Genomic DNA, 25514 nt, shown 5'->3' with positions numbered 1-25514 from the left:
TAGCAAACAGTCCTGAAGAAAATTTCTGTGCCTCTGATCATAATGAAATAGTATTTATGAATAAAACTATTACTTTTAACCAAGCCAAATCAACTTGACACTTGGAATTAAAAAAAAATAATTAACTTTTCCCTTCACTTTGTGCTCTACTTCTTCATACAGATGCTTTATATAACACTGCTAGAAAGCCAGAAATTAATACAATAGCAAGAACTGAAATCCTAGTATTTGTCTAGTAGTTAGAGCTGTTTTATTAAAGTCTGCTGAGGCATTCAAAAGAAAGTGAGATGAATTTGATTTTTAATTATTTGTGAAGGAATAAGAAAAATTGGGAAAGAGAAAGGTAAAGAAGTTCATGTGGGTTTTATTTTTTGTTTGTTGGTTTTAAAGTTGCAGCTATTTTGTGTGGGTTTTAAATTTTTTTTACAGGTAGGGTATTTTAAGGCAAGTGTTTGGGTAAATGGAACTAGGCTTGTGCTCACCGAGGAATCTTGGCAGAAAAAGGCTGAGTTTTGGGAAAAAGAGATGTCAAAACTACAAGGATCTATCAGATGTACCTGCTGTCCAACAAAGCATTAAGTAGGAATGTCTAGTACTTAGCGGTAGAAAGCTAAAGATATACACACTGTCTGTTTATTATGGAGCAGGAAAAAAAAATCAAATTCATGCTTTTATTTTTAAATTTCAAGTACCAAATTCAAGTATGAGGTTATAACTTGGTCATGAGATGCTTAACAAATGAAGGAACTAACAAATTTTTTTTAAAATCATGTCTTCAATTTGACAAAAAAGTTAGGCTTAACACTATTTTCATGTGTCCATATCCCTTACTTCTCAAAAGAGGTAAATGAGTAATTCAATAGTTTTGGGATCAGAAGTAGAACTCAACAATAATTATTAAATCTATTAGCTATTCTCATTTACTGTTATCTAATTACTCATTTCAAAATTATCTACTGATGATTCTTTTTTTTTTTTTTTTAAAGTAAGCTCTGGGCCCAATGAGGGGCTTAAACTCACAAGCCTCAGATCAAGAGTCACTTGCTCTACCAACTGGGCCAGCCAGGAGCTCCTCTACTGATAACTCTTAAAGAATATGATATATAATTTCAAGAGAATTTCAGAGTACATTATTTGCAATATCAAAAAATCCTATCGATTTCCCCAAATAAAAGATTCCTTCATATAATGTAATCTTCAATAAAATAGCTTTGATAGAAGCAATGTTATACTCTACTATAAGATAAAGTATGTGAATACATTTTATAAAGTATCATATTAAAATATATAATTATCATATTAATTTTTTAAAGTACTCTATAGTAACATGTTTAAACATTAGTAATGTAGCTTTTCCTCTTCTAAACCCCAATATTTCTTATATGGTGCCTATCATTTTCTTCCATATAGTATAAATAGTTACACATAAATCATATTTCTTTATGAGACCATAAGGAGTTTACATCCATAGGCATATCTCAGTATATTCAACAGCATCTGACCCAGCAGATAGAGACATTATGTTATGAAAGTAAAATACTGTAATTTCTGAGGGTAGAAACAAAGATCTAGTATGAATTATGTTAGCTACTGTGCAAAGTTTTTGATTTTTTACAGTAGTGAACATATAGATAGGAGCAGAACTCTTCTTTCCCCTCACTAATAGTGCAGTTTTATACCAAAGAGAAGCAGGTATGAATTTAGAACTGGTAGCAGGTAAAAGAGGATTACCTTAAGAAAAGACACATGGGATCTCTAAAATAAAATGAAATGAAATGAAATAAAATACATTAAATTAAAATGCTGAGATTCTTCTCACGGTATTTTACTGACTGTATTAATTTTATTCACTGAGTCTGGAATGCCATTAAGCATGCTATCTTACATTCATACTACTGTATTTTTCCTTTAAAAAAATACTTAAAGGAAGCAGAAAAACAACCATTCTACAACTAAAGAGAAAGAGACAGGGAGACATACAGCAGGTAGTGACAGACAAAGAAAAGAGAGAGATAGGCAGAGAGAAATTCTATACAGTGGTTCTTGGTCATTTAATTAAAGCTTCAGGCTTTGAGGCTTCTCTTCAGTAAACAGTGCTACACTGCTAGGAGAGAAATTGTCAACATTCATTCAACAAGGAACATACTGACAATAATAACTGTAAAATCAAACATTTCTGGGTGGAAAAAAAAGAAACATTTCTGTACCTTAATATCAGATGTATCACGCTGACAGTTTCGCCAGGCTCTGGAAACTGATGAAAAGGTTCGATCTGCATGATCAAATTTCCCTCCTTGCAAATTTAGGAAATAAGTTGTGAAAGGTTCCTAAAAAATAAGCAATTAAAAAAATCGGTATGTTTCCTCATGCATAAAAATATGGTTTTTATAAATCATTATATTTAGATACTGTAATGACTAATAGACATTAACCAGATGTATACAAACTAGATATAGAATGGGAATTATATCTAAATTACTACATTAATGTACTTAAATTATTTTTGTTTCCGAACAAAAGAAATATTTCCAAAATTTGGCATTTTCAACATTTTTCAGATTCTCTTTTCCAAGAACAATTTATTAATAAAATTCAGACATATATTAGATTGCATTTTCTTCATAATATAGGGGAATAGCCTAATATGTAATTTTCTGATTGTTATGGCTCAATATTTAATTTATGATTAAGAAAAGAAAAATGTTTAGAAGATTTAAAAGCCTCCTCTTAGTTAAAGAACACTTAAACACATATTAGTGGATAATTGCTTGAAATTAGCTAAGCACTATAAATTACTTCTAGGATTTATGTCTGCCTTACCCTTCTAACAAGCTTTAATTAATGATGTGCTGCTAATGCTTTCCCAAAGAAATTACTTTCTAGTAGATGAATCACCTTTCAATTTTACAGAAACATTTCTTGTTTAACCAATATATTATCAATACACAGCAGCCTTGGTATAATCTATAAACATACCTTATTCCATTTGGGGCAACTGAAGTTTCTGAAACATATGAATGTATGTCTGTCTTAACAAAATCTTATTTAGCTCTTATTTTAATAGACTCTATTTCAAATAACCTACGTTACAATTTAGAGTCTGAGGAGATATCGACCATTTGAAGAGGCAAATTTAAGAAAAAAAAATTCACATCGTTCCAGGTGAAACATTTTCAAGGCTATTCTATTGCAAAATGTTATCAGATACATACCAAATGGGATAAAGAGATATTTATAATTAGAAATCTAATCACTGAAAAAAATTAGCATTCAAAAAAGATGCTGATGACTTTTAATTGCTGCATATTCTTCACAACACTGAATTTATGTATTCATGGTTTATTACTCAAACTGAACTTACTATTCTTAGCAGCCATGCAAGAACGAAACTTGCAGTTGAGTAATGAGTACCATAGTGGAACCTAGGAACTTGATCATCTTCCCACGATTCATAACGTTCTGCAAAGAATGCTGCTCTTTTTGGATTCAAAGCTCCTACTGGCTGCCAATAGAGAAGGAAAAAACAAAATAAGAATGCGTAAATGTAATCATCTTTTATTTCTTTTTTTAAGTGTTGTCCTATTAGCCAGTGTGAAAGTGAATTTTAAAAGACATATATACACTATTGGAGCTAAAACATTGTGTTATATACAGAGAGTGGATAGAATTTTTTTTTCCAATGCAGGTTAAACATACACAAAAAAGTGAAAGAAGAAACCGGTCATTTCTCAATGAGTCCAATTTCTGTTGAATATAGGTTTTTAATCAGCCCATAACAAGCATTTTCATAAAGACAATTACATAAAGTGAGTATTAGCTATATAATACTTTGGAAAGCACCTATAAAATCCTATTTAGTTAATTAGAAGCAACAACCAGAAACACAATCTTGATGTTAGAGGATTAATTTACAATAGCTTCTAAGAAGAAGATGAAACAAAACTGGAAGGGAACGAGGAGTGTAAGGAAGAGACTGAGTGAAAAGGGATTAATGTAAATCTAGAAATTTCTACTAGTATACATAAAAGTAGAATTTAGAATATAAAAAATCCCTGCCTAAAATATAAAATATATATATATGTATATGTATATATATTATATATACAAACATACAAAGAATAGAAGACAGAGTACCAGCTTGTACCAAAAAATAATACATTATAGCAGAGGGCCAAAAAGCAGTATAGCAAAGTGTTGAAGAACGTGGCCTCACTGGGATAGTAATGGCACCCAGTCAGAAGGTTGTTTTGAAAATGAATAATTACATGTAAAGTCCTACAAACCATGCCTGACAACATTCAATGATTGCTAACTATTTCTTTTAAGATTATCTTCCAGAATTGGCGTAAAGTCTGATTGAAATAATAGCCTGTAAAACCCCTGGAACATTGCTTGGCATAAGATAGTAGCTTGATAAACGTTAGCTGGTATCAGTATTGTTGCTGTAGCTGTTGTTACTTAGGGAATACACGAACTCCATTAAAAAGTATGCAAAATTTTGTGTGATTATGCACATGTACATTTTCTTAAGGAAGGCATACAGAGTATTAAGATTCTCAGAGGGGTCTGACGGCTCAAAGAATGTTAAAATCAACTGCTTTAAGTAATAACTCATTTTCATAAAACATTCTGATCTCTAGAAAATGTCTATTCTTTATTTAAAATATAATTACCATTTCACTGAAAAAAAGCTATATATAAGGTTACTTAATGAAAACTTAGGAGTTAGTCACTCTTCACTAATAAGAGGAAGAAAATACTTAAATTTATCTTATTATTTATGGGGGATATGTGTTAAACTGAAATAAATAAAAAATGTGGGTTTAAAAACAGATGTATTCAGAAATATTCTGTTAAAAATGAAGCAAAGTTGAATTTGTTTTTAAATTGCTTTTTATGTTAACATGTGATTTAAAGCAACATTTTAAATTCATCATTTTGGCTATCTTATGTTAATTGTTAACTATTTTTTAAAACTATTTATCTTTAGCACTGTCCTCTTTCTATAGATTGGTTTGAATCAATATTGTAAGTCATTTTTTACTGTACAAGCAAAATCTTCAAAAAAATCTTTCATTGATTACTATTTTAAATCAGTATCATGGTACACTAATTTAAAATGCCATCTTTTAAAGCAGTAGTTTCTGTGCAGAAGAATTAAATCTGATTTACTACATTTATGCCAGTTAAGAATGAAAGTGACTCCAAAAAATCTTTGTTACAAAACCAATTTGGAATGCCTTTAAATGTATTTTAGTTGTTGTCCCTAAAGACTGAGGCATGCAAAAGGAAAGAAAGAAGAAATAAAATCATTGGAAGACAAATTATATGAATTAAAAATAGAATCAATGCTCTTTTTGTATAGTTCTGCAGCATATTAAGTATTCACTTTATCTGCTATTTTTATTACTCTCCAAATGAGTATACCTCCAAAATCAATAGTTATAGAATCACGTTTCTTGAATATAATGTTAAAACCAATTAGGATTGATTTCACCAGCATCTGAGAAAAAAATGGCATCTTGCAGAGATCCATATAGGTAGAACCCACAGTATTGATTCTGGCTGTTATTGTTACAGTTGGTTTTTGAAGCCTGCTACAGGACAGCTATCAAGACATACCACATTTATTTGTAAGCATATAAAAAAGAAGTCCCCAAATAAAAGAAGGTTAAAAAAAAAAAAAAAAAAGACCAGTGGAGCTGTGCAATGACAATGATACACTATCAGCTTACTCAGAGAAGTTACAGTGGGAATACACACATTGAATTATACATTACGCGAAAGCACTGATTTATTGTGGTAATAACATCCACCTCATTAAAAGATTCTGCTTTGCTGCAGTTGGAAGGCTACATATTGTTTACTGCTATAAATTAATGGCAGTGCAAAGAAGACTGTGGAACCATCCTAACAATAGATCTGTAATGACAGTGCTGTATATCACAGCTTCCTCAGCAGCTTCATAATAAAATGGAGACAATGTATTGAGCTAATACATTCTACCATGCTGGCCCATATTTTTCTGACAACTGCTTTAAAAGATGAGCTGAATCCAACTACGTTATAATGCTGCAAAACATTTAACTAAGCAAGAGTCAGTCATACACCAAAGTGCTTCGTAGCATTTTTAAAACATTGTCTAAATCAGCATTTCAAGATGTTTATTCATCTCTGCAAAAGAACTAAAAGTAAATGCTGATGGCTCCTCTTACTTACACAGTATATTAAGAGTAACAATTGGAAGGCAATTCAAGAAGATGCCTAGCACTATCTCCTACAGGGAGCTCTTTGTACAGTTTAACTATAAAAGCTTGACAGAGTATTTTTTTACATCAGCAAATTGATTAAGGGAAGAAGAGCAAAAATACTGGTCATTTAAAATGGTCATAACTTCCTGGAAAAAAATCAATAAAAAATAGGTATTGATTAGAGAGGTGCAATTCAAGGTCATAACAAAGTAAAAATAAATAGCCCTAGGACATAGAAAAATAATTTTAAAAATTATAAAAAGCTAATAAAATTATATAAGATTTTTAAATCTACAGAATAAAAAGCACTTCCACCAAAACAAGATAAAAAAGTGGTTCAAATAAAACAGAATAATTTAAAAATTACACTGTGAGGACTACCAACAGAAGCATTACATTTGGAAAAAATAGAAGAATCTGGATTAAAATAGCAAAAGAAAAAATTAAAGAAAAAACCCACCAAAACCCTTGAAAATGTATAAATAGAAAAAAAATCACTATTCTTAGGATATTCTAATCTCACAAATAGCAAAATTGACAACTGTGGTAGAGTGATAAGTAATTTTTTAACAACTCTTTTTTTTTTTTTTTTAATTTTAGAGAAAGAGATTGCAAGCAGGGGAGAGGGGCAAAGGGAGACAGAATCCCAAGCAGGCTCCATACCCATCATGGAGCCTGGTGCAGGACTCGATCCAACCATCCTGGGATCATGACCTGACCCGAAATTAAGAGCCAGATACTCAACTGACTGAGCTACCCAGGTGCCCAAGTGTAAGTATTCTGTTTGAGAAATAATAATAACCCTTCCAGAACAAGATATGCAAAACAAAACTTTCTAAATCAAGTGTCCTAAGAGTATTACAATTAAAAAAAAATCTTTTTATTACCTTTCTTGAGAAGTAATTTTGCTAATTAGTACAGAAACAAAAATACTGCATGTAAAATGCCCAGCTCAGTGCCTGGCATACAGTAAGTTATTCATTATAATAATTATTACTATTTTGAAGCTTATTTGATGAATAATATTAAAGAAAAAAAAGCTACTAAGCAAGCCTGATGAAATTAGCAGAGTCTGTTAGGAAAAAGGTAATTAAACATCATAATCTTCTAATGGTACATATGGTACTGTGCATTATCTGTCAGAAGCCCAATAGTACACAGTAGTCCCAATAAGCTACATTATCCTACCTCAACAAAATAACTAAAAGCAAAACTACTCTTCAGAAGTCCAAAGGGCATCCAAACGTTACTATGAAAAACATATGAAATGTCAAGCAAATTACAATCATCTTCTACTACATCAATTAAAAACAAACTGCTTTTGGGGCACCTGGGTGGCGCAGTCGGTTGAGCGTCCGACTTCAGCCAGGTCACGATCTCGCGGTCCGTGAGTTCGAGCCCCGCGTCAGGCTCTGGGCTGATGGCTCAGAGCCTGGAGCCTGTTTCCGATTCTGTGTCTCCCTCTCTCTCTGCCCCTCCCCCGTTCATGCTCTGTCTCTCTCTGTCCCAAAAATAAATAAACGTTGAAAAAAAAAATTTAAAAAACAAACTGCTTTGGTTTCATAGACCCCTTCAAAGGCATATAACAGACTTTCATCTAATTACTAGTAAAAGTTAACTGTAAAAAGAAAAGGCTTTTTTAGAGTTGATACATTCTAAGTTTTTTTAAAAATTTTAGGAAATGTTACCTGAGGTTATTAATACCTCTAGCTAACACTTTGCAGTTTATGAGATATTACTACACATTCTTACAGTACATATGTGAGCTAGATATCCCTGTTTTTTGTTTGTTTTTATTTGAGAGAGAGCATGTGCCTAGAAAGGGAGAGAAAGAGAAAAAGAGGGGGGGGGGAGGGAGCAAGAGAGAGAGAGAGACAGAGAGAGAGAGAGAGAGAGAGAGAGAGAGAATGAGAATCATAGGCAGGCTCCACACTGAAGTTAGGCCTGATCCCACACCCCTGGGATCATGACCTGAGCTGAAATCAAAAGCTGGATGCTCAACTGCCTGAGCCACCAAGATGTCCTTAGATACCCTTGTTTAAAATTTTTGTTAATGTTTGTTTATTTTTTTATTTATTTTTTTTTTAATTTTTTTTTCAACGTTTATTTATTTTTGGGACAGAGACAGACAGAGCATGAACGGGCGAGGGGCAGAGAGAGAGGGAGACACAGAATCAGAAACAGGCTCCAGGCTCTGAGCCGTCAGCCCAGAGCCCGACGCGGGGCTCGAACTCACGGGCCGCGAGATCGTGACCTGGCTGAAGTCGGACGCTCAACCGACTGCGCCACCCAGGCGCCCCTGTTTGTTTATTTTTTAGAGAGAAAGAGAGACAGAAAGAGACAGAGAGAGAACAAGTGTGTGTGGGGAGAGAGAGAGAGAGAGAGAGAGAGAGAAAAGGAGACAGAATCCAAAGAAGGCTCCAGGCTCTGAGCTGTCAGCACAGAGCCTGATGGGGGACTCAAACCCATGAACAGTGAGATCATGACCTGAGCCAAAGTCTGACACTTACCCAACTGAGCCACCCAAGTGCACCTACATATCCCTGTTTTAAAAATGAAGAAGTATCTTGAGTAACCTAATTCAAAACCAACATAAATCTAGGAGACACAAATTCAGCGCTCAAAAATCCAGTTTTGGATCATTTTATCCATCTAAAAACTGTTGTATTAATTAAAAATTGCTTTTCCTAATTTCAAAAATTTCCCAATTTCTTACATTTCCATTTTTCAAATATGATACTTACTTAACAAGTTGACACAAAGGCTAATAATTTATGTAAAGTGCTTAGCAGAGATCCTGGCACAAAGAAAGTACTTGACAAGCACAGCTGCTATGAATGTTGTTGTAACTGTTATTACCACCATGACTGACATAAATCCTTCTTCCTTTTGAGATTTATATGTTAACTGTTCTAATTTATATCAACCTTTCAGAAGTGAAGTTCCAAACTCTTGGACCATGATTACAGTTACTAAGAAAGTCAAAGGGAATTGGCAAGGAATTTCACAAATTCAACAAAGCAGAAATTTGCTTGAGTTAACAAATTTCCCTTTTAAAATCCAAGTCTCAAAGAGTTTTTTACATCTTTCTGTGAAGGCCTTCTTTGGAAAATCATTAGATACTATGTGGGATGAGAAGCAGAAGAGAAATTTAAAGAAGAAGTAAAAGATTGTTCTGGCATACAAGACACAGAAATGGGCCTTTGGAAACATTAAAGGATAGGATATCATAAAAAATACATTTTGTAGTTACAGGGGAGTGGTGAAGAGATGTTAAAAGTGAAAAGGGGCTCAGGAAGGGGAGGCAAAAGAGCGTAACTATTTTCAGGATCTTGCTTAGGATCTGGATGACTGGCCTAAAGCCATCTGCCAATGTCATCTTCATTTGGTATGATTAGGAAACTGGAAACATCCTTTAATTCTATGACTACACATAAAGCCTGCCTTACAGCATTTACGAGGTCATGAGCAAGACAGGTTATACATTATTTTATTTTTTCCTGGAAGTAGGGTAGGCCTACAGACACTGAAAGAGGGCCATTGCAAAATAAGGGCTAAAAACTAGCAAAGAAAAAAGAACAAAATTGTTGAACTCAATGTTATAGGAATCCAATGTTATATGTTATAAAAATGCCAGATTAAAGGACTGAAGATTGTTAATTAGGTAAAAGGTATCTCATATTCATGGATGGATTAAACAAAAAAAAAATCAAATTCGGAGGATGAAAGAGGATGGACTATCAGCAAATGTGATATCATAAGAGACAATCATTCTGATTAGAGAATAATGATTTGTTTTATAAGATTACAGGGAATAAATATGGTATACAGACTTAAGGGTCCAGTCGATCTGATGACAATGCTACCATTTATTGGGTATAAGTGAAGGTTCTAAGAATCTTACACAAATTACCTCATATTCACAACAACTCCTTGATATATAAACCTATTAGCATTCCTAATTTATAGGCAAGAAAGTTGAGTCAGAGAAGTTAAGTGACTACTAATGATTGGTTACCTAGACAGTGACAGGGACAAGATTTAGAACTTACTCTAACTATACTGACTAGCAGATCCTAGAATGATCTGGGTTATGTGAGTTGGTAAAAATGCTGGTGCTGAATTTGTAAAGCCATTAGAACCCTTTCATGGGAGGTTTAGACTAAAGATCCTTTTGAAAAAGTGCTATTTACATTTGTATCCCCCTACCTATCTAATGTGTGTGGATATCACTTTAGCAGAAGGTTACACAAATGAATTTAAAAAAAGAATATTTTGCTTGGGGACATGGAAAGATGCCTGGCAAAAAAAGCTTAGGAAAAAAAGTGAACAAAAATAGATTAAGTGTGGTCACTAAAGTTTATGGCTTTACTTTTCTGTTAATTTTTGTATTTATATATCCGCATCCATTAACCCCGTACCAGCCTTTCATTCTCTGTGCCCCTAAGGCTTTTTAAAGAAGCCACTGAATTTTATTCTGTGCATCTCCACCACCTGCCTTCTTCCCCCACCAGCAAAAGAAGAAAATAAACGAACAGCCTCTGTCATTGAAGCCATGTTGCCACTGTTAGGGGGTGCAGCAACTATTTTGTGTCAGCTGTAGCAGCTCTTTTATCTAAATGACAAGTATAACAAACAGCCTGATCAGCATTTTTACTCAACCTTGGCTTTTAGGGTATTTTGTCACATGCTATATATGGCTGAAATGGTTCAGCACTTATCTTCACACACTCTACATTTTATTTAATATTGTCAAGAAGAAAATTTCATTGGCACACTACTGTGGCTTTTAGAGTTAACAAATAAGCACTTTTGTTTTCAAGTACCAGAGTAGTTTTTAATCCCTTGAAAACACACTTTCTTGCAAGTGGTATTAAACATATACCCTCTATACTATTTCAATTTAACGAACACATCTTGGGAAAAAGAAAGTATTTCGTTTTACTTATTGTACCTATGTAGAATCTAAATCATTTCGAATGCTCACACTGGTAGATTTAGTAGCCTCTGTAGTTCTATGTTATTCAGCTATGGTTCACATTAAGTGATAGATTTTTACCTGACTTTGAGAAAGGCACATAAATTGATTAGAATAATCTGATAATCCAATGCCAGTGTTGAGCTAAATGCCTGGAAGAACCCCAAAAAAACAATTTGACAATCCAAGGCCACAGGGAAAAAACATTTTAAGTAATTATGAAAACGGTAAACACCCAAGAGGCCCAAACCTGATATAATAAAGCCTATTCATTTTCAGATAGATTCATCTCTCCACTTAAAGAAATGGTTAAGAGCATTGACATCAGGAGTTCCAGTTCAAGATGTTGACATAAGTTCCTGAACTCACCTCTTCCCATGGACAAACTGAATCTACAGTTACACATGGATTAATTCCCTCTGGAAGAAATCCTGCTACTAGCTGCACTACACATCAGGCAAATGAGAAAAAAATGCCCACATCATAACAGGTGCGAAAGTCTGTGACACATTCTTGCTGTAAATCTCACCTCCAATGGTGACATACAATTGGGAAGGAACTCACAACTCACCGCTCCTCCCTAAGGAGTGACGGTTTTGGGCCTAACATGTAGCACCCTAATGTTTAAGACTTCCACCTGTGAGAAAGGCCCTCAAAATGCCTAGCTCTGAAAGCCAAGGAGGCTTGCGTCCATGAGACCATTAGACAATACAAAAACAAAAACAGAAACACAGTTCTTAACTGGCTCAGGAGGACTCAGCTTGGCCATCCCCCAGAGCTCAGTGCTGAGAGAGCAGACAGAAATGCCCATCTCCCAGTCTTTCCTTGAAAGAGGCCTATCTGCACATCTTAAAAGCTGCAGCCTCAGAGTCAGGATCCTAATTTAACACAAATCTAGGAACTGCAATCCTCCCCTGAGACCAGAGAAGCCAGCATTCTCTGCAGAGAAGCCAGCATATCTGCATTCTCCCTGTATGTAGAGAGAATCTCCAAATCACCAATGTCACCCTGGAAGGAGCTCATACACTGGTCTGGCACTTCAGCTTTCATGGCTGCCATCTAGAAAATGTACCCCTTGATCACCTGGTTCTTGTGGCCATCAGGGCTTGTGTTCACCGTTTGTAGCAAACAGTTCTTTAACAGGCTATCACCTGGGGGCTCAATGTCCAGTTCCCAGTCTTTCCCTGAAAGAGGTCTACTTGTAAACTTTAAAAGCTGTTGCCCCGAGGGTCTGGCATCCAATCAGCCTGCACCTACTGCTGACTGAGACACTTACTTTTGGAGCACTGATAGGTCTTAGCACACCGTCAATGGCTGGGAGCAACTAAGAACAAACAAGGTGGCTTAGACAATCAGTTAGTTTTGAGAGATAGAACGTGATTTGCTATTAATGAGGACAGGCACAAAATACTACCCACTTCCCCAAATCTTTTTCTTATAATGAATAAAAACTGTTAGGCTGATGGAGGAGGAATACCAATGCTCTCATCCCAGGGTCCGGAAGAGAGACAGGTAACTCTATATTATCCCTACGACCAGACAAAAATCTACTGCTTCTGGTGTAAGGTAAAAGTTAAAGCTCTTTTACCCAGAAGAGGGGGAAAATCTTTGAGCCAGGATTCTTCACTGGTCCAAAAGACAGGTTTGCTATTATTGGAAGAGGGATGAGAAAATCTCTCTGGCCTAAGACCCACCACAAACACAAGAAAGGGTCTGGATGTCATGCAGAGAATGGGCAAGAACACTGAGAAGGCCCACTGAGAAGAACCCATAGCGTTCATCACAGAGTGATGCTGGATCAGGGGAATGAAGAAGTTGCCCTACCCCGACCATAAGCCTTACAATGGGTCACGAGCAACAGCCATCTACCTCTGGGGAAAGGCAACAGAGGAGAGAGAAAAAGTCCTCAGTGGCACAGGCATTGAGGGCCTGCCAGAGAGTAGAGCAGAAGCAGTGAGACAAAATCTCTCACACCCTAGGGCCCATGCTAAGGACAAATTCAAATAGAAGAACTGAAGGAATTTGTGAAAATGTGCTACACTAGAAGTAACAATGATGACAAGAAACCCAACTGAGCTCACCTACTGTCTACATGGACTGAACTCCCCACACAAATTGCTGATATAAGAAAAGGCACCCATATTTCTGGGCATAAAATATTATTCACATCCCAGTCTCTAATTCAATCAAAAATTATGAGATGCTTAAAATAATAAGAAAACAATGACCCACTGTGAAGAAACAAAGCAATCAAAAGAACCAGTCTCAGAGATAATATAGGTGTTGGAACCATCAGACAGGTTATTTAAAATAACTATAATTCACATACTAACAGATCTAGCAGAAAAAGTGGAAAACTTACACGAACAGGTGGGAAATTGCAGCAGAGAAGGAAACTATAAAAAAAGAATCAAATATAAATGCTAGAAACAAACAAACAAAAATCAGAAGCGACAAATTCTTCTGATGACCTCATGAGCAGAGTAGACACAGCTAAGAAAAGAATAAGTAAATTTTAAGGTAGATTAATAGAAAAAAATACTCCAAGTAATAAAATAATGCTGCCATGGCTATACTAATATAAAAAAAAAAGAATTCAGGACATGGAATATTACCAAATATAATGATAAAGGGACCATTTATCAAGAAAACCTAACAATTTGAAATTAGTTTCCTAGGGTTCTTGTTACAAGGTACCACAAACTGAGGGTGGCTTAAAACAATAGAAATGTATTGTCTCATAGTCCTGGAGTTTAAAAGTCCAAAATCAAGTTGTTGGCAGAGCCATGTTCTCTCTGAAGCCTCTAGTGGGAAAATGTTTCCTCCCTTCTTCCAGTTTCTTTGGAACCCCAGGTGTTTCTGGACTGTGGCAACCTAACTCCAATCTCTATTTCCATCACCACATGGTATTTATTCCTCTGATGTCTGTCTTAAATGGTGTTTTCACCTTCCTATAAGGACACCAGTCATATTGGATTTGGGCCTACTCTAATGACCTCATCTTAACTTGATTATAAATAAGGTCATATATACAGGTACCCTAATACTTGTGAGGACTTCAATATATCATTTTGAGAGACACAATTCAACTCACAACATGTACCAAAAACAAATGATTCAAATACATAAAACAAAAATTGATAGAAATAAAAAAAACATACAGACAAATCTAAATTGTAGTTGGAGACTTCAACACTCCTCTCATTTACATTAATCAATACAGCATGTAGAAAATCAGTGAAAATATAGAAGATATGAACAACACTATTAACCAATTTTACCTAATTGGTTGTAAATGACATGTATAGAACACTTTACCCAACAACAGAATACATATTCTTTTCAAGTACACACAGAGCAATAACCAGCATAGACCATATTCTGAGCAATAAATCAAATTTCAACTCATTTTTAAAAATAAAAATCAAACAAAGTATGTTCAACAATCATAATGGAATTAAACAAGAAATCAACAGGAGAAAGATGTCTGACAAATCCCCAAACCTGTGGGGGTGGGGGGTAGGAAACTCTTCTAAATAATCCATGGGTCAAAGAGAAAGTCACAAGGAAATTTAGAAAATATTTGGAATGAAATAAAAATAAAAATACAATATATAAAAATTTGTTGGGCTTTGTAAAATCAATGCTTTGAGAAAAATTTGTAGCATTGCATTTTTACATTAGAAAGAAAAATAAATCTCAAATCAAAAGATTAAAGCATTCACCTGAAAATCCCAAAAAAGGAAGAGGAATTAAATCCAAAACAAGAAGAAAAGTAGGAGAAAAAGCAAAGATCACTGAACACAGGAAAAGCAACAGAAGAATAAATAAACTACACAGCCAGGCTGATCGGGGGTAGAGAAGGGAGGGGGAGAAAGAAAGAAAACAAACTACCAAAATCAAGCATAAAAGATGAAATAAGCAAATTCTGTGAGACAGTCACACTACCAAAGATCATTCAAGAACAAAAAGGTATCAGGAATAGCCCTATATCTATTAATTTAATTCAAAGTTTTAAGAAAACCTTCCCAGAAATAAAATTCCTGGACCAAATTGTTTCACTAATGAATTCCACTAAGGATGAAATTAATTTCTACACCATCTTCTCCAGGAAAGAGAACAAGAGGGAATAACTTCAAAACTCATTTTATCCCACCAGCATTACCCTGAAGCCAAAACTAGACAAAGACATTACAAATATACTTCCTGAACACAGATGCAAAAATTCGTAAGTGAATATTAGCAAAGCAAATCCAGCAGTTTATTAAAACGGATGACACATCATGATCGAATATGGTTTGTCTTAGGAATGAATCCAAAATTAACCAGTATAAAATTTACCATTTTAATATATGAAGAAAAACCATATGATTATCTTCAGAAAAAGTATCTGACAAAATTCAATATCCAACTATAATAAAACTTTTTACAAACTAGAAATAGAACTTCCTCAACCTGATAAGGGGCATCTATGAAAAACCCATAAAGCTAATATACAAAAAGGTAAAAGATAGAATATTTTTACCCTAATACCAAAGACAAACCTTCTTAACACTTCTAGTCAATATTCCATAATGTAGTAAGTGTTCATTCAGAGATGATATATTCTTGTATGCAGGAAGTCCCAAAAAGTCTACAAAAAGGCTGCCAATAAAAATAACTGAGTCTAGCAACGTTGCAAAATACAGGTCAATGTACAAAATTCAGCTGTAATTCTGTATACAAACAGTAAATAACTGAAGTTGAAAATTTTATACCTATTAAAAATATGAAAAATTTAAGGGTAAACTAACAGAATATGTACAAGAATTGCATGCCAAAATCTGCAAAACATTAGAGATTAAAGAAAACCTAAATGAATGGAATCAAATTCATGGACTGAAAGACTGTCTTTTTTTATATATAGCATTCTTAGTAAAAACGGCCTAACCAATTAAATATAATCCCTATAAAAATCCCAGCTGGATTGATAAAATGATTCTAAAATTTATATGAAAAATAGAGGGACTGGAAAGCTAAAACAATTTTGAAAAAAAGAGTACAGTTAGATGTTTCATATGACCTGATTTTATGACTTACTATAAAGCTACAGTAATCAAGACAGTGTGGTACTGATATAAGAAAAGATATATGATTGATCAGAACAAAGCTTAGAAATGGACCCACACATATATAGTTAATTTATTTCCAACAAAGGTGCCAAGACATTTCATGATTAAACAGTCTTTTCACAAAACAGTGTTGAAAGAATTGGACTTCCATTTGTAAAAACTGAACTTCAACCCTTACCTTGTACCCTTATAATATATTATAGATTAAAAATAGGTTGCATCTGCTAGTGGGGCATCTGGTTGGTTCGGTCAGTTAAGTATCCGACTTTGGCTCAGGTCATGATCTCACGGTTCATGAGTTCAAGCCCCATGTAGGGCTCTGTGCTGACAGCTAATAGCCTGGAGCTGCTTCAGATTCTGTGTGTCCCTCTCTCTCTGCCCCTCCCCCTGCTGATGCGCACATTCTCTCTCTCTCAAAAATAAACATTAAAAAAAATTTAAAAATTAGGCTGCATCAGAAGTCACAATATGAGTGTAATAATAGTTATATTTGACCCAATTTGTTTTTAGAAAAGCCAAAACGCTGTTGGTTAATAATAAGCATATAGTCAACTAAATAATCTAAATCATCAGCTTTAACTTTTCCAGTAAGACAGTCTCTTGTATATATAATGAATTAAAAGACCTCTTGCAATGAACAGTCCCCTTGGAAGTACCAGAATCTATAGTTTAGTAAAAATTGCCACATTTTTATATTCCTTCCCATTAACAAGACTACTGCCACTTATAGTTTTTAACACTGACTTTTCTTTATCCTTTTTTCCTGTTTTTTTTTTTGTGCTAGAAATTTCTAAGAGTAAATGCAAAACTTTATATTATTTCTTTGTACTTCATTCAAATATTTCAGGTATTCGATTTTGCCAAAATTATCTAAATTTTTTTTTATTTTAATGGGGTGCCTGGGTGGCTCAGTTGGCTGACCATCTGACTTTGGCTCTGGTCCTGATCTCACAGTTCATGAGTTTGAGCCCTGCATCGGGCTCACTGATGTCAGCATGGCGCCTGTTTTGGATACTCTGTGCCACTCTCTCTCTGCCCTTCCCCTGCTCGTGCTCTCTCTCTCTCTCTCTCTCTCTCTCTCTTAAAAATCAGTAAATATTTTTTTAAAAAGCTTTTTATTTTAATTAACTGCAAAGCAATCTGTATGATCAATTTGTAATATTAGTGAAACTGTTTAACAAATCAGAGCCTAGAACAGAATACAACAAAGGAACAATAAAGAAATACCTTAAGTTTATAAAGCCATTAAACAATAGGGTTATAAGTGATTTGAACAGTTCTGAACACTATTAATGTCTTTTAATCATCTTGTCTAATTATCAGAAAGGTATCACTCAGATTTTCAAATAATTTGCTGAGATATGTCACATTACATCTATAACTTCCATAATTTATTAACTTAATCAAAACACATTTTTAAAGAAAAGAAGTTAATATAGTTTTATAGGATATATTTCTAAGTAAAACTACTGGTTTTCTTTTCTTCCTAACATTAAAAAATTTACCTATTTAATCATCATTTTACTTTTTATACCAGGCCAGTGTTGTTTTCAGAATTTACCCTTTTTCCATTTTCAAAAAGTTGGTTCACATCATAAATCATGAACTCACATTAAAAAAAAAATCCTTTTCTAAAAGTGGAACCGTTTAAAATTAAGTCATACAGAAATAAAATATTTCTGATTATATTATTCTCCTATAAATGACTCATATATAACATACATTCAGTTATAAAACTTTAAAAAGTGGAGACTATTTCATCCACGTTTGTTCCTGGCACAGTCCTCAGAATAATGTCTACAAAACTTAGCTGGCAAATTAATAATTCGTTGAGTAAGCACATTTATTCAACATAAACTTGTGTTGAATTTAAATAAGTGGACTTTGGAAATAAAGAATTGGACAAGAATGTGGACATGTGACTAAAAGATACTACATTACCCACTATAAAATGCACACTACAGATGTTTAATTAGATTTATTATGGTGATCATTCTGCAATATATACAGATATCAAATCACTATTTTGTATACCTGAAACTGATAGAATGTTTGATGTCAATTATACCTCAACTAAAAAAAAACTGCCCCCCCAAAACATACCACATATTCACATAAAACAAATTTTGATGATCAGAGGGAAATATAAGAATAACAAGCTGAAAAGTTGACACATACAGGTATATAAAGAAAACTACAAATATTCAGGTTCCTAAAATGTCTTCCTACTACATTTACTCCCCATAAACACACACACACACACACACACACACACACACACACCCTGAAATCAGAAGTATAGCTTACTATCAACCTTATTGCTACTATAAACCAGTACTTATTAAACTTACACAACCCAAATTCTAGGTGTTTTGAAAACAATTTTTATGTAAATTCATGGTAGATACATGTTCCCTCCTCTGAATCTACCCAAGTTAGCACACCCAGCACTAAACTAAGAAAACAGGAAGTATTAAGGGATAAAATTGGCAATGCTGTGCAAATAAAATAATTCATTTATAAATAATAATAAATGGTCACTCCACACCACAGTAACTTAGGATGATTAGAGAATAAATACTTAACTTTGAGGATTACTGACTGGCAGTGTGTTGCTGGTGTATGTCAGGATTATTCATCACCCTGACAGTAATATTAACCACAATCCATTTCAGTTACTTCAGTTTATCATATTCTGACTAATGTTAAAAAACAATGTCATTGAAGGCTGCTTAAATTAAGTGTAAGGTTAACCTCTGTTAGAGTCATTTGAAAGCTTCTCATAAAAGGTAGCTTCTAGTAGAAAACCAAATCTGCTCTAAAGAGTGCTAATACTTAATAAGTGTAAATTTTTAAAAAAGTCACACAAAACATTCTTTTCCTGATTTAAAAACAAAACTTCAGCAAATCTTCTAAATGCACCACAACCTCTCTCTCTCTCCATTTATACCTTTCACACTTTGCTGAACTTATTTTACATTTTGAGTTGCACAACCATATTTTAAACTAAATACATCACATTGAACACATATTAAAGTTGAAAAAGATCAGTGTACCCATGAAAATTTTTCTTCAGTATCACATAAATAACAATATAATACTACCTATAAAAATATATTTAAATAGCTGTTTGCTATTTAGGACCACCCCTCCCACCAATTAAGTAATTGAGAAAGGTCCCTTACTAATAAATGAAAGCAGACTGACATAATGTGTTATCTAAATCCAAAGATTTCCTACTTTAGTCCTCTAATTTTATCTTTCTAGGCTATTTTCCTATATCATTTTGATGTCTTTTAAAAACCATCTGCCCTAACATTCTGCTTTCTATAGGATCATTTTCCTTTCTCTATTAATGCCTGAGTTTTCTGTTACCTCTGTGAGGATATTTATTCTGATTTTGTTTTTAAGGTTTCTTCTGTTTGCTAAATTGTCTTTGTTTCTTCTGGTTTCTTTCATTTTTCTATTTGTTTTAGTCTTTGTCATCTTTGACAATGGAGACTGTCTTTAAATGTTTGCTAACACTTGGATGTATGTTCAGTTTTAGAACGAGGCACAAAAGAGCTCACTGTAGTACATCAAGCCTAAGTAGCATTGTGAGCTGGCAGACTTCACTGAAGAGAAATCAGGTGGGCTCCAAGTGGAATCTCTAAATCGTTAACATTTCTTAGGTCTTTTCTCTTGAGCCAGTCAATACGTCCAAAGAGTAATACAATCTTCTGTCTTACAGGGTGGGGCTGGTATAAGCCTGGCTGCCAGAGTTCTGATAGCATGACAGCAAAAGGGGTCTGGGGGCCTTCAACATTCAGTACTTAAAGCTTTCAGTTCATCCTGTTTTCCATTCTTTCCCTTCAACCCTTCCTCTGTTGTTCTTGGTTTTCTCAAATCAGAAACTTCTCTGGTATAATTTCTCTAACAAGTACACCTCTGTCCCTTATGCCAAGATAAAGGGAAGAGAGTTTGGATTTGGGGAAACAAGTGGACATAAATGCAAGTATTCAATCTAAAATATTCTTTCCACTTATCCCTAAAGCCTACCAGTTCACTGACATGGACATATCTGAGAGCCTAACACTGGGAAAATGTGTGACCTTGGAGAGTTCCTTAACCTCACTATATCTTAGTTTCCTTATCTGTGAAATATAGATAATAACACATCCCTTATAGTACTGTTGAGGAGATTAAATAAGATAGCATATGTAAAATGTGTGTTTACATAGGAAGGCACCTACTAGGGCTTCCCTCACAATCCAAATCAAATAATATTCTAAACTCTCCCCACATAATTCTTCTGCTGATTAGACTGTAAACTCTCCAAAGCAAGAATATAATTTATACCAAACTCCTCAACATCCTTGTGGCACATTACAGCATCCATATTAGATACCAAGATTTAAATATTTTAAACATATTTTATCAGCCAAAAAAAAAGAAAATGAAAGGAAAGGAAAGGAAAGAAAGGAAAGGAAAGAAAAGAAAAATCTGAGCATGGGATAATTAATTTCTTTCTCTGTATTTACATTTTACTGAAATGCTTTAAGATCCAATATTTGCTGTTGTAATATCATAAGGTTTTTAAAAACTTTTGAATTCCTTTGGTTTGACTGAAGCCTAATAAGTTAAAATAAAGTAAAGGTTATAACACCTATCATATTTAAACAATATTCCCCTCGCCTCCAAAAAGAGTGTTCTTTTCCCTCTGTGACATCTAGATGGTATACTGATTCCTGGTATATCTGTTACAGAGCAGGGCTAAAAGGACTGGCATTCGTCAGAAACAGCACTTAAAACTTAAAGAGATAAAGAAGTGCTGTCTGATCAACAACAGTTAAATGTCGGTAGTCAATTCCAGGTCAAGATGAATGCTGTATATTAAATGCGTGTGTTAGAGAGACATATCTCACATATAAAAATACACAACCAAATGGTAAAAGATAAATGAGAGACAGAGAAAATCACCTACTTTTGCTTTAAACAGAGAGAGAGAGAAAGAAGAAAAAACCAATAAATGCTACAGACAAATAATAGCAACTCATCAGCAAATAAGTAAATTCAAGAGAGTATTGTCATTCAATTCTCTTAAGTTATCTGAGAATTTACTCATTAGAAACATTTTGATCCAGATTAGGGCAACAGAAGCTGTCAGTTCAACAGAGTTGTGAATGGGTATGGCATTGTAACATATGCAATCCTGGTGGAAAAAAACCACTATGATTTATTAGGGCCTGGACCACAATTTGAAATTCAGTTTGAAGATATGGTAATAGTAAATTCTCCTTAGATTCCTACACTGCAAGGAAGAATCAAGCAATTGTGGTGCAAGTTCATCTCCCCCTAATATTTACTTTTCTTGTTTCTGCACTCTGAACCTAAAGAACAGCTCATATTGTGCTTGCACTCTAAAGCTGAAAAATGGATGATTAATTTTCTTTTCCCTCTACTTCAAACTCTCTTAGTATTTTCCATCATTTTAAGAATGTAAGCTTTAATTATTAAAAAATAAAATACTTGCTTATACCTTGGCCATTTCTTCATTTTCACCCCAACCTTCAGTTTATTTTTTAGTAGGAGAGTAACTACCTAATTTTATTCTTTTGGATTTCCAGAAATGAAGAGTCCCTGGCACACAATATTATTCAATAAACAAAAGAAAAAAATAAATGAATACTCAAGTTACAACATCAGGGATTCAATAGTTTAAAGCAAACATTCAGTTTTTTTCATAAAACAGGCTTAGGCAAAAAAGGCGTAGAGCATAACCTGGGACAAGCACACTAAGAACAATTTGGAAAAGCTTTCCTCTTTAAAGCCATAGAATGCTGGTTGCATTTTACCTTGTATTTCAGCATGAGAGGTGAAAGGCAACTTGACAAAATAACATTAAAACAGACTCAGAAATTGATGGCAAATGTAGAAGCAATATAGCACACTGTGGTATTTCTCAAACATTCTGGGCCAAAACTTATAGTAAGAAATAGGTCACATAAACCATAACCCAGTGCACACATGTACACACACACACACAGCTTAAGCAGAAGATTCATACATAATGCACACTGATATTTTCTTCATGTTATACTTTATAATTTTATTCATTTCTTTCTCTACAAAATCTATCTACCTATTTATCCATTTTGAGAGTAGTTGACACACAATATTACATTAGTTTCAGGTGTACAACTTAGTGATTTGACAAGTTTATACATTATGCCATGTTCACCACAAGTATAGCTACCAATTCTCCCATTACATTGCTATTACAGTATCACTGGCTGAATTCCTTATTCTGTGCTTTTTATCCCCATGATTTATTCATTTCATAACTGCAAGCCTGTATCTCCCACTCACCACCCAAACCATCCCAGGTTTGGTATCTGCCCAACCCCCCACGTCCTTCCCCTCTGGCAACCATCAGTTTGTTCTCTACAGTTGAGGTCTTATTCTGTTTTTTGTTTGTTTATTTGGTTTTTGTTTTTGTTCTCTATTTATTATCTTTAATTTTTTTCTATTCATTTTTTAAAATGTTAGCTATAAACTGCAGTTTGAAAACCACTGGCTTAGTGTTTAAATTCTGGTGCTACCCACTACCTGTGTGACCTTATGCAACTTGCTTAACTTCATAGTGCCTCAGTTCCTGTCTCTGTAAACGACAATAAGTAACGTTACCTATCTTATAAGGGCTTTGTGAGGGTTAACACATGTAACATTCTTAAATAAGAGCCTGACAAAAGGAAGTTCTCAATAAAAATTAATTAACAACAATAAGGTGGCATGTTCTTTCTTAGTTGTGCAGTTTTCATTTGGAAGTTAATGCTTATCAACTGCATTTCAATCTAAGAACAAACTCATTTTTTGGAACAGGTATTCAGATGACAGTACATATACATATTAAATATTCCAAAATAACTATGTTGATCAATTAGAAGAGAAATAATTGCCTCAGATCATCTGGGTTTTCCTCTCTTGGAAAACTGGTTTACACAATCAATCCCGTATTAAGGACAAAAAAAAATCACAGTGGTAAAGAAAATCTTCCTAATCTACAAAGAAAGCCCTGTTACTGAAACACTCTGCCATCATAATTTGTTTCTATGATATGACATCTTGTAAATATATTCTTGTCCTAATTATAATTTCTTATATAGAAAAGACAAAAAGAAAATGTTCATTCTTATCTCTTTCAAGAAGGTTGTCAAAATATAAAAATCAATGTATTCTGTAAAATATAGATTAATGTCACTCCAAAGTCTATGCATGGTTAGATCTGTCTTCTCATCAGTCAGGATTTTTTTTTCCCATCAGTCAGGATTTTACACTAGCAATGAAATAACTGGGAAAGCGAAGGAAAAAAATCAGCTTCAAAATTCATTCCTACCTTTTTTCAGCTTTGAAAGAATAGATTAAACCATTATGTTAAGTGAGGACCTTCTCAATATATCCATACAAAAAAAAAATTAACTTTCATCAGATTTTCAGACTATTTGATCTTCCCAACAAGCAATACTAATTTGTAATTATTACAAGGAGATATTGTGCATAAAATAAAAGTTTATTCATTCAAGAAGACTTTTTTTTTTTTACATTTTCCTTCTAACCCATTTCACAAAGAATGATCAGAAAAATAATACAGAAGAAAGGCTGTTGATTATATTAATTCAGTTTTAGAAAGAAAATTCCCTGTGCAACGTGGAAGAAATTACCAAGTAAAATTGTAGCATTGTATCAAAGCTGCTAAAACTCCTCTAAAAAACAGCATTGAGGAAATTAAATGGACATAAGTATGCATAAATAATTCAATACATTTTAAAGCCAGTCAGGGTATATAATCTACTTAAGAATGGGGATAAGATCTGTTTATGTTTTAAATTAGACTTTGCACAGAATGTTTTCTATGATTTCACAAGTTTATTTAAACAAATAGTAATGTTTGCTAAATGCATACTATGAGAAAAATTTTAATATAATTCTCTTATAATCATTATTAATACAGAAACAACTCATTTTATGTATGAGATGTATCCCTGAAAGTATGTATATAAACAGATATCTGCAAGTTGAATCACACTGTAAACATTATGGAAGATTTTAATGCCAACAGGAATGATATACTTTTATAAAGTAGACAGTTACTATTATTTTATACATGCAAAGCACAATTTTCAAAAATCTAATATGCTTATTTCACCTACAATAATGTAGTTAATTCCAAATTCACTTATTTCCATCAATATTTAATGAAAACACTTAGAACTAGAATTCCATTTTCTTGAATTTGAAGGACTTTTATAGCATTTGAACTACTGCTGCTAAGTTATAAGATATGTGGTTGAATGTTAGAGCTTCCCACTTCTTCCTAGCCCTGCTAATTACTACTGTTCACTATTCAATGGTGTATCCCTCAGTTCTTGTTGAAAGCATTCTTTATATTCTTTCCTCAGCCCAAAGTATAAATCTCTCACAAAATCTCTCAAAATATAAAAGTGGATACCACTACTATAATTAAAGGCACTAAATCATCAAAATTATATTTTTATGCCTCTATATGTATAGTGGATATGGACATATATGGATAGACTAACAAAATCAATTTTAGTTTAAGGCCCTCTACCAGTTTTACAAATCTAAAAAAATAAAAAGAGCAAAATTACTATTGGTCATCTAGTATGGCATAAAAACAAACTTATTTATCATATACAGAAGATAAATTACAAAGGCATTAGTTAAAACAGTATTTTATCCACCCAACAAAAGTATTTGTCAAGTTCCTTAGAAATAGCTGTAACATATAAATAAAATTTGGTTTTAAAAAAGGATTCTATTTTGCTGGCAAATCATTTACTACAGCGTTTTGCTGACATTATTTTAATGAATTCTCATAATGAAAAACACAATATAGCATACATTAAAAAAAGGAAGAAGAAAAAACTGGAGGCTTTCCTCTGTTCATACAAGATTTTTAGTGGGATAGAGAACCAAGGTGAGAGGCAGAGAATAGAGGAAGTTAGCAAAGAACAATGGTAGGAAGAGGCAACAGGGTTATGGGAGCTCTTGTTCAGGTACAAAGATAGCAGAAGACAGAATTACAACCTCAGCAGAAATTTCCAAACAGCCTCCCACTCATCACCATTAGTAACTGTTCTATCAAGACAGAAACATGCACCCTGTCTATAATCC

The 25514-nt window shown here is 33.7% G+C and overlaps 1 protein-coding gene across 5 annotated transcripts in view; it reads right to left on the bottom strand.

The window, feature by feature from the left end:
* The window catches only part of LRBA (LPS responsive beige-like anchor protein), a 789117-nt gene that overhangs the window by 164725 nt on the left and 598878 nt on the right, over positions 1-25514 (bottom strand). For all 5 annotated transcript variants that reach the window (XM_030312933.2, XM_030312936.2, XM_030312937.2 and 2 more), the window contains exons 45-46: positions 3362-3502; positions 2208-2327 (exon numbers count right to left, since the gene is read on the bottom strand). In XM_030312933.2, the coding sequence (XP_030168793.1) occupies positions 2208-2327; positions 3362-3502 (261 nt within the window). The remainder of the gene's footprint in view (positions 1-2207; positions 2328-3361; positions 3503-25514) is intronic.

This window comes from Lynx canadensis, chromosome B1 (assembly GCF_007474595.2).
Source record: "Lynx canadensis isolate LIC74 chromosome B1, mLynCan4.pri.v2, whole genome shotgun sequence".
Classification (NCBI taxonomy): Eukaryota; Metazoa; Chordata; class Mammalia; order Carnivora; family Felidae; genus Lynx; species Lynx canadensis.
The sequence above is the reverse complement of the archived record's forward strand: the minus strand, read 5'-3'. Positions and strand labels throughout refer to the sequence as shown.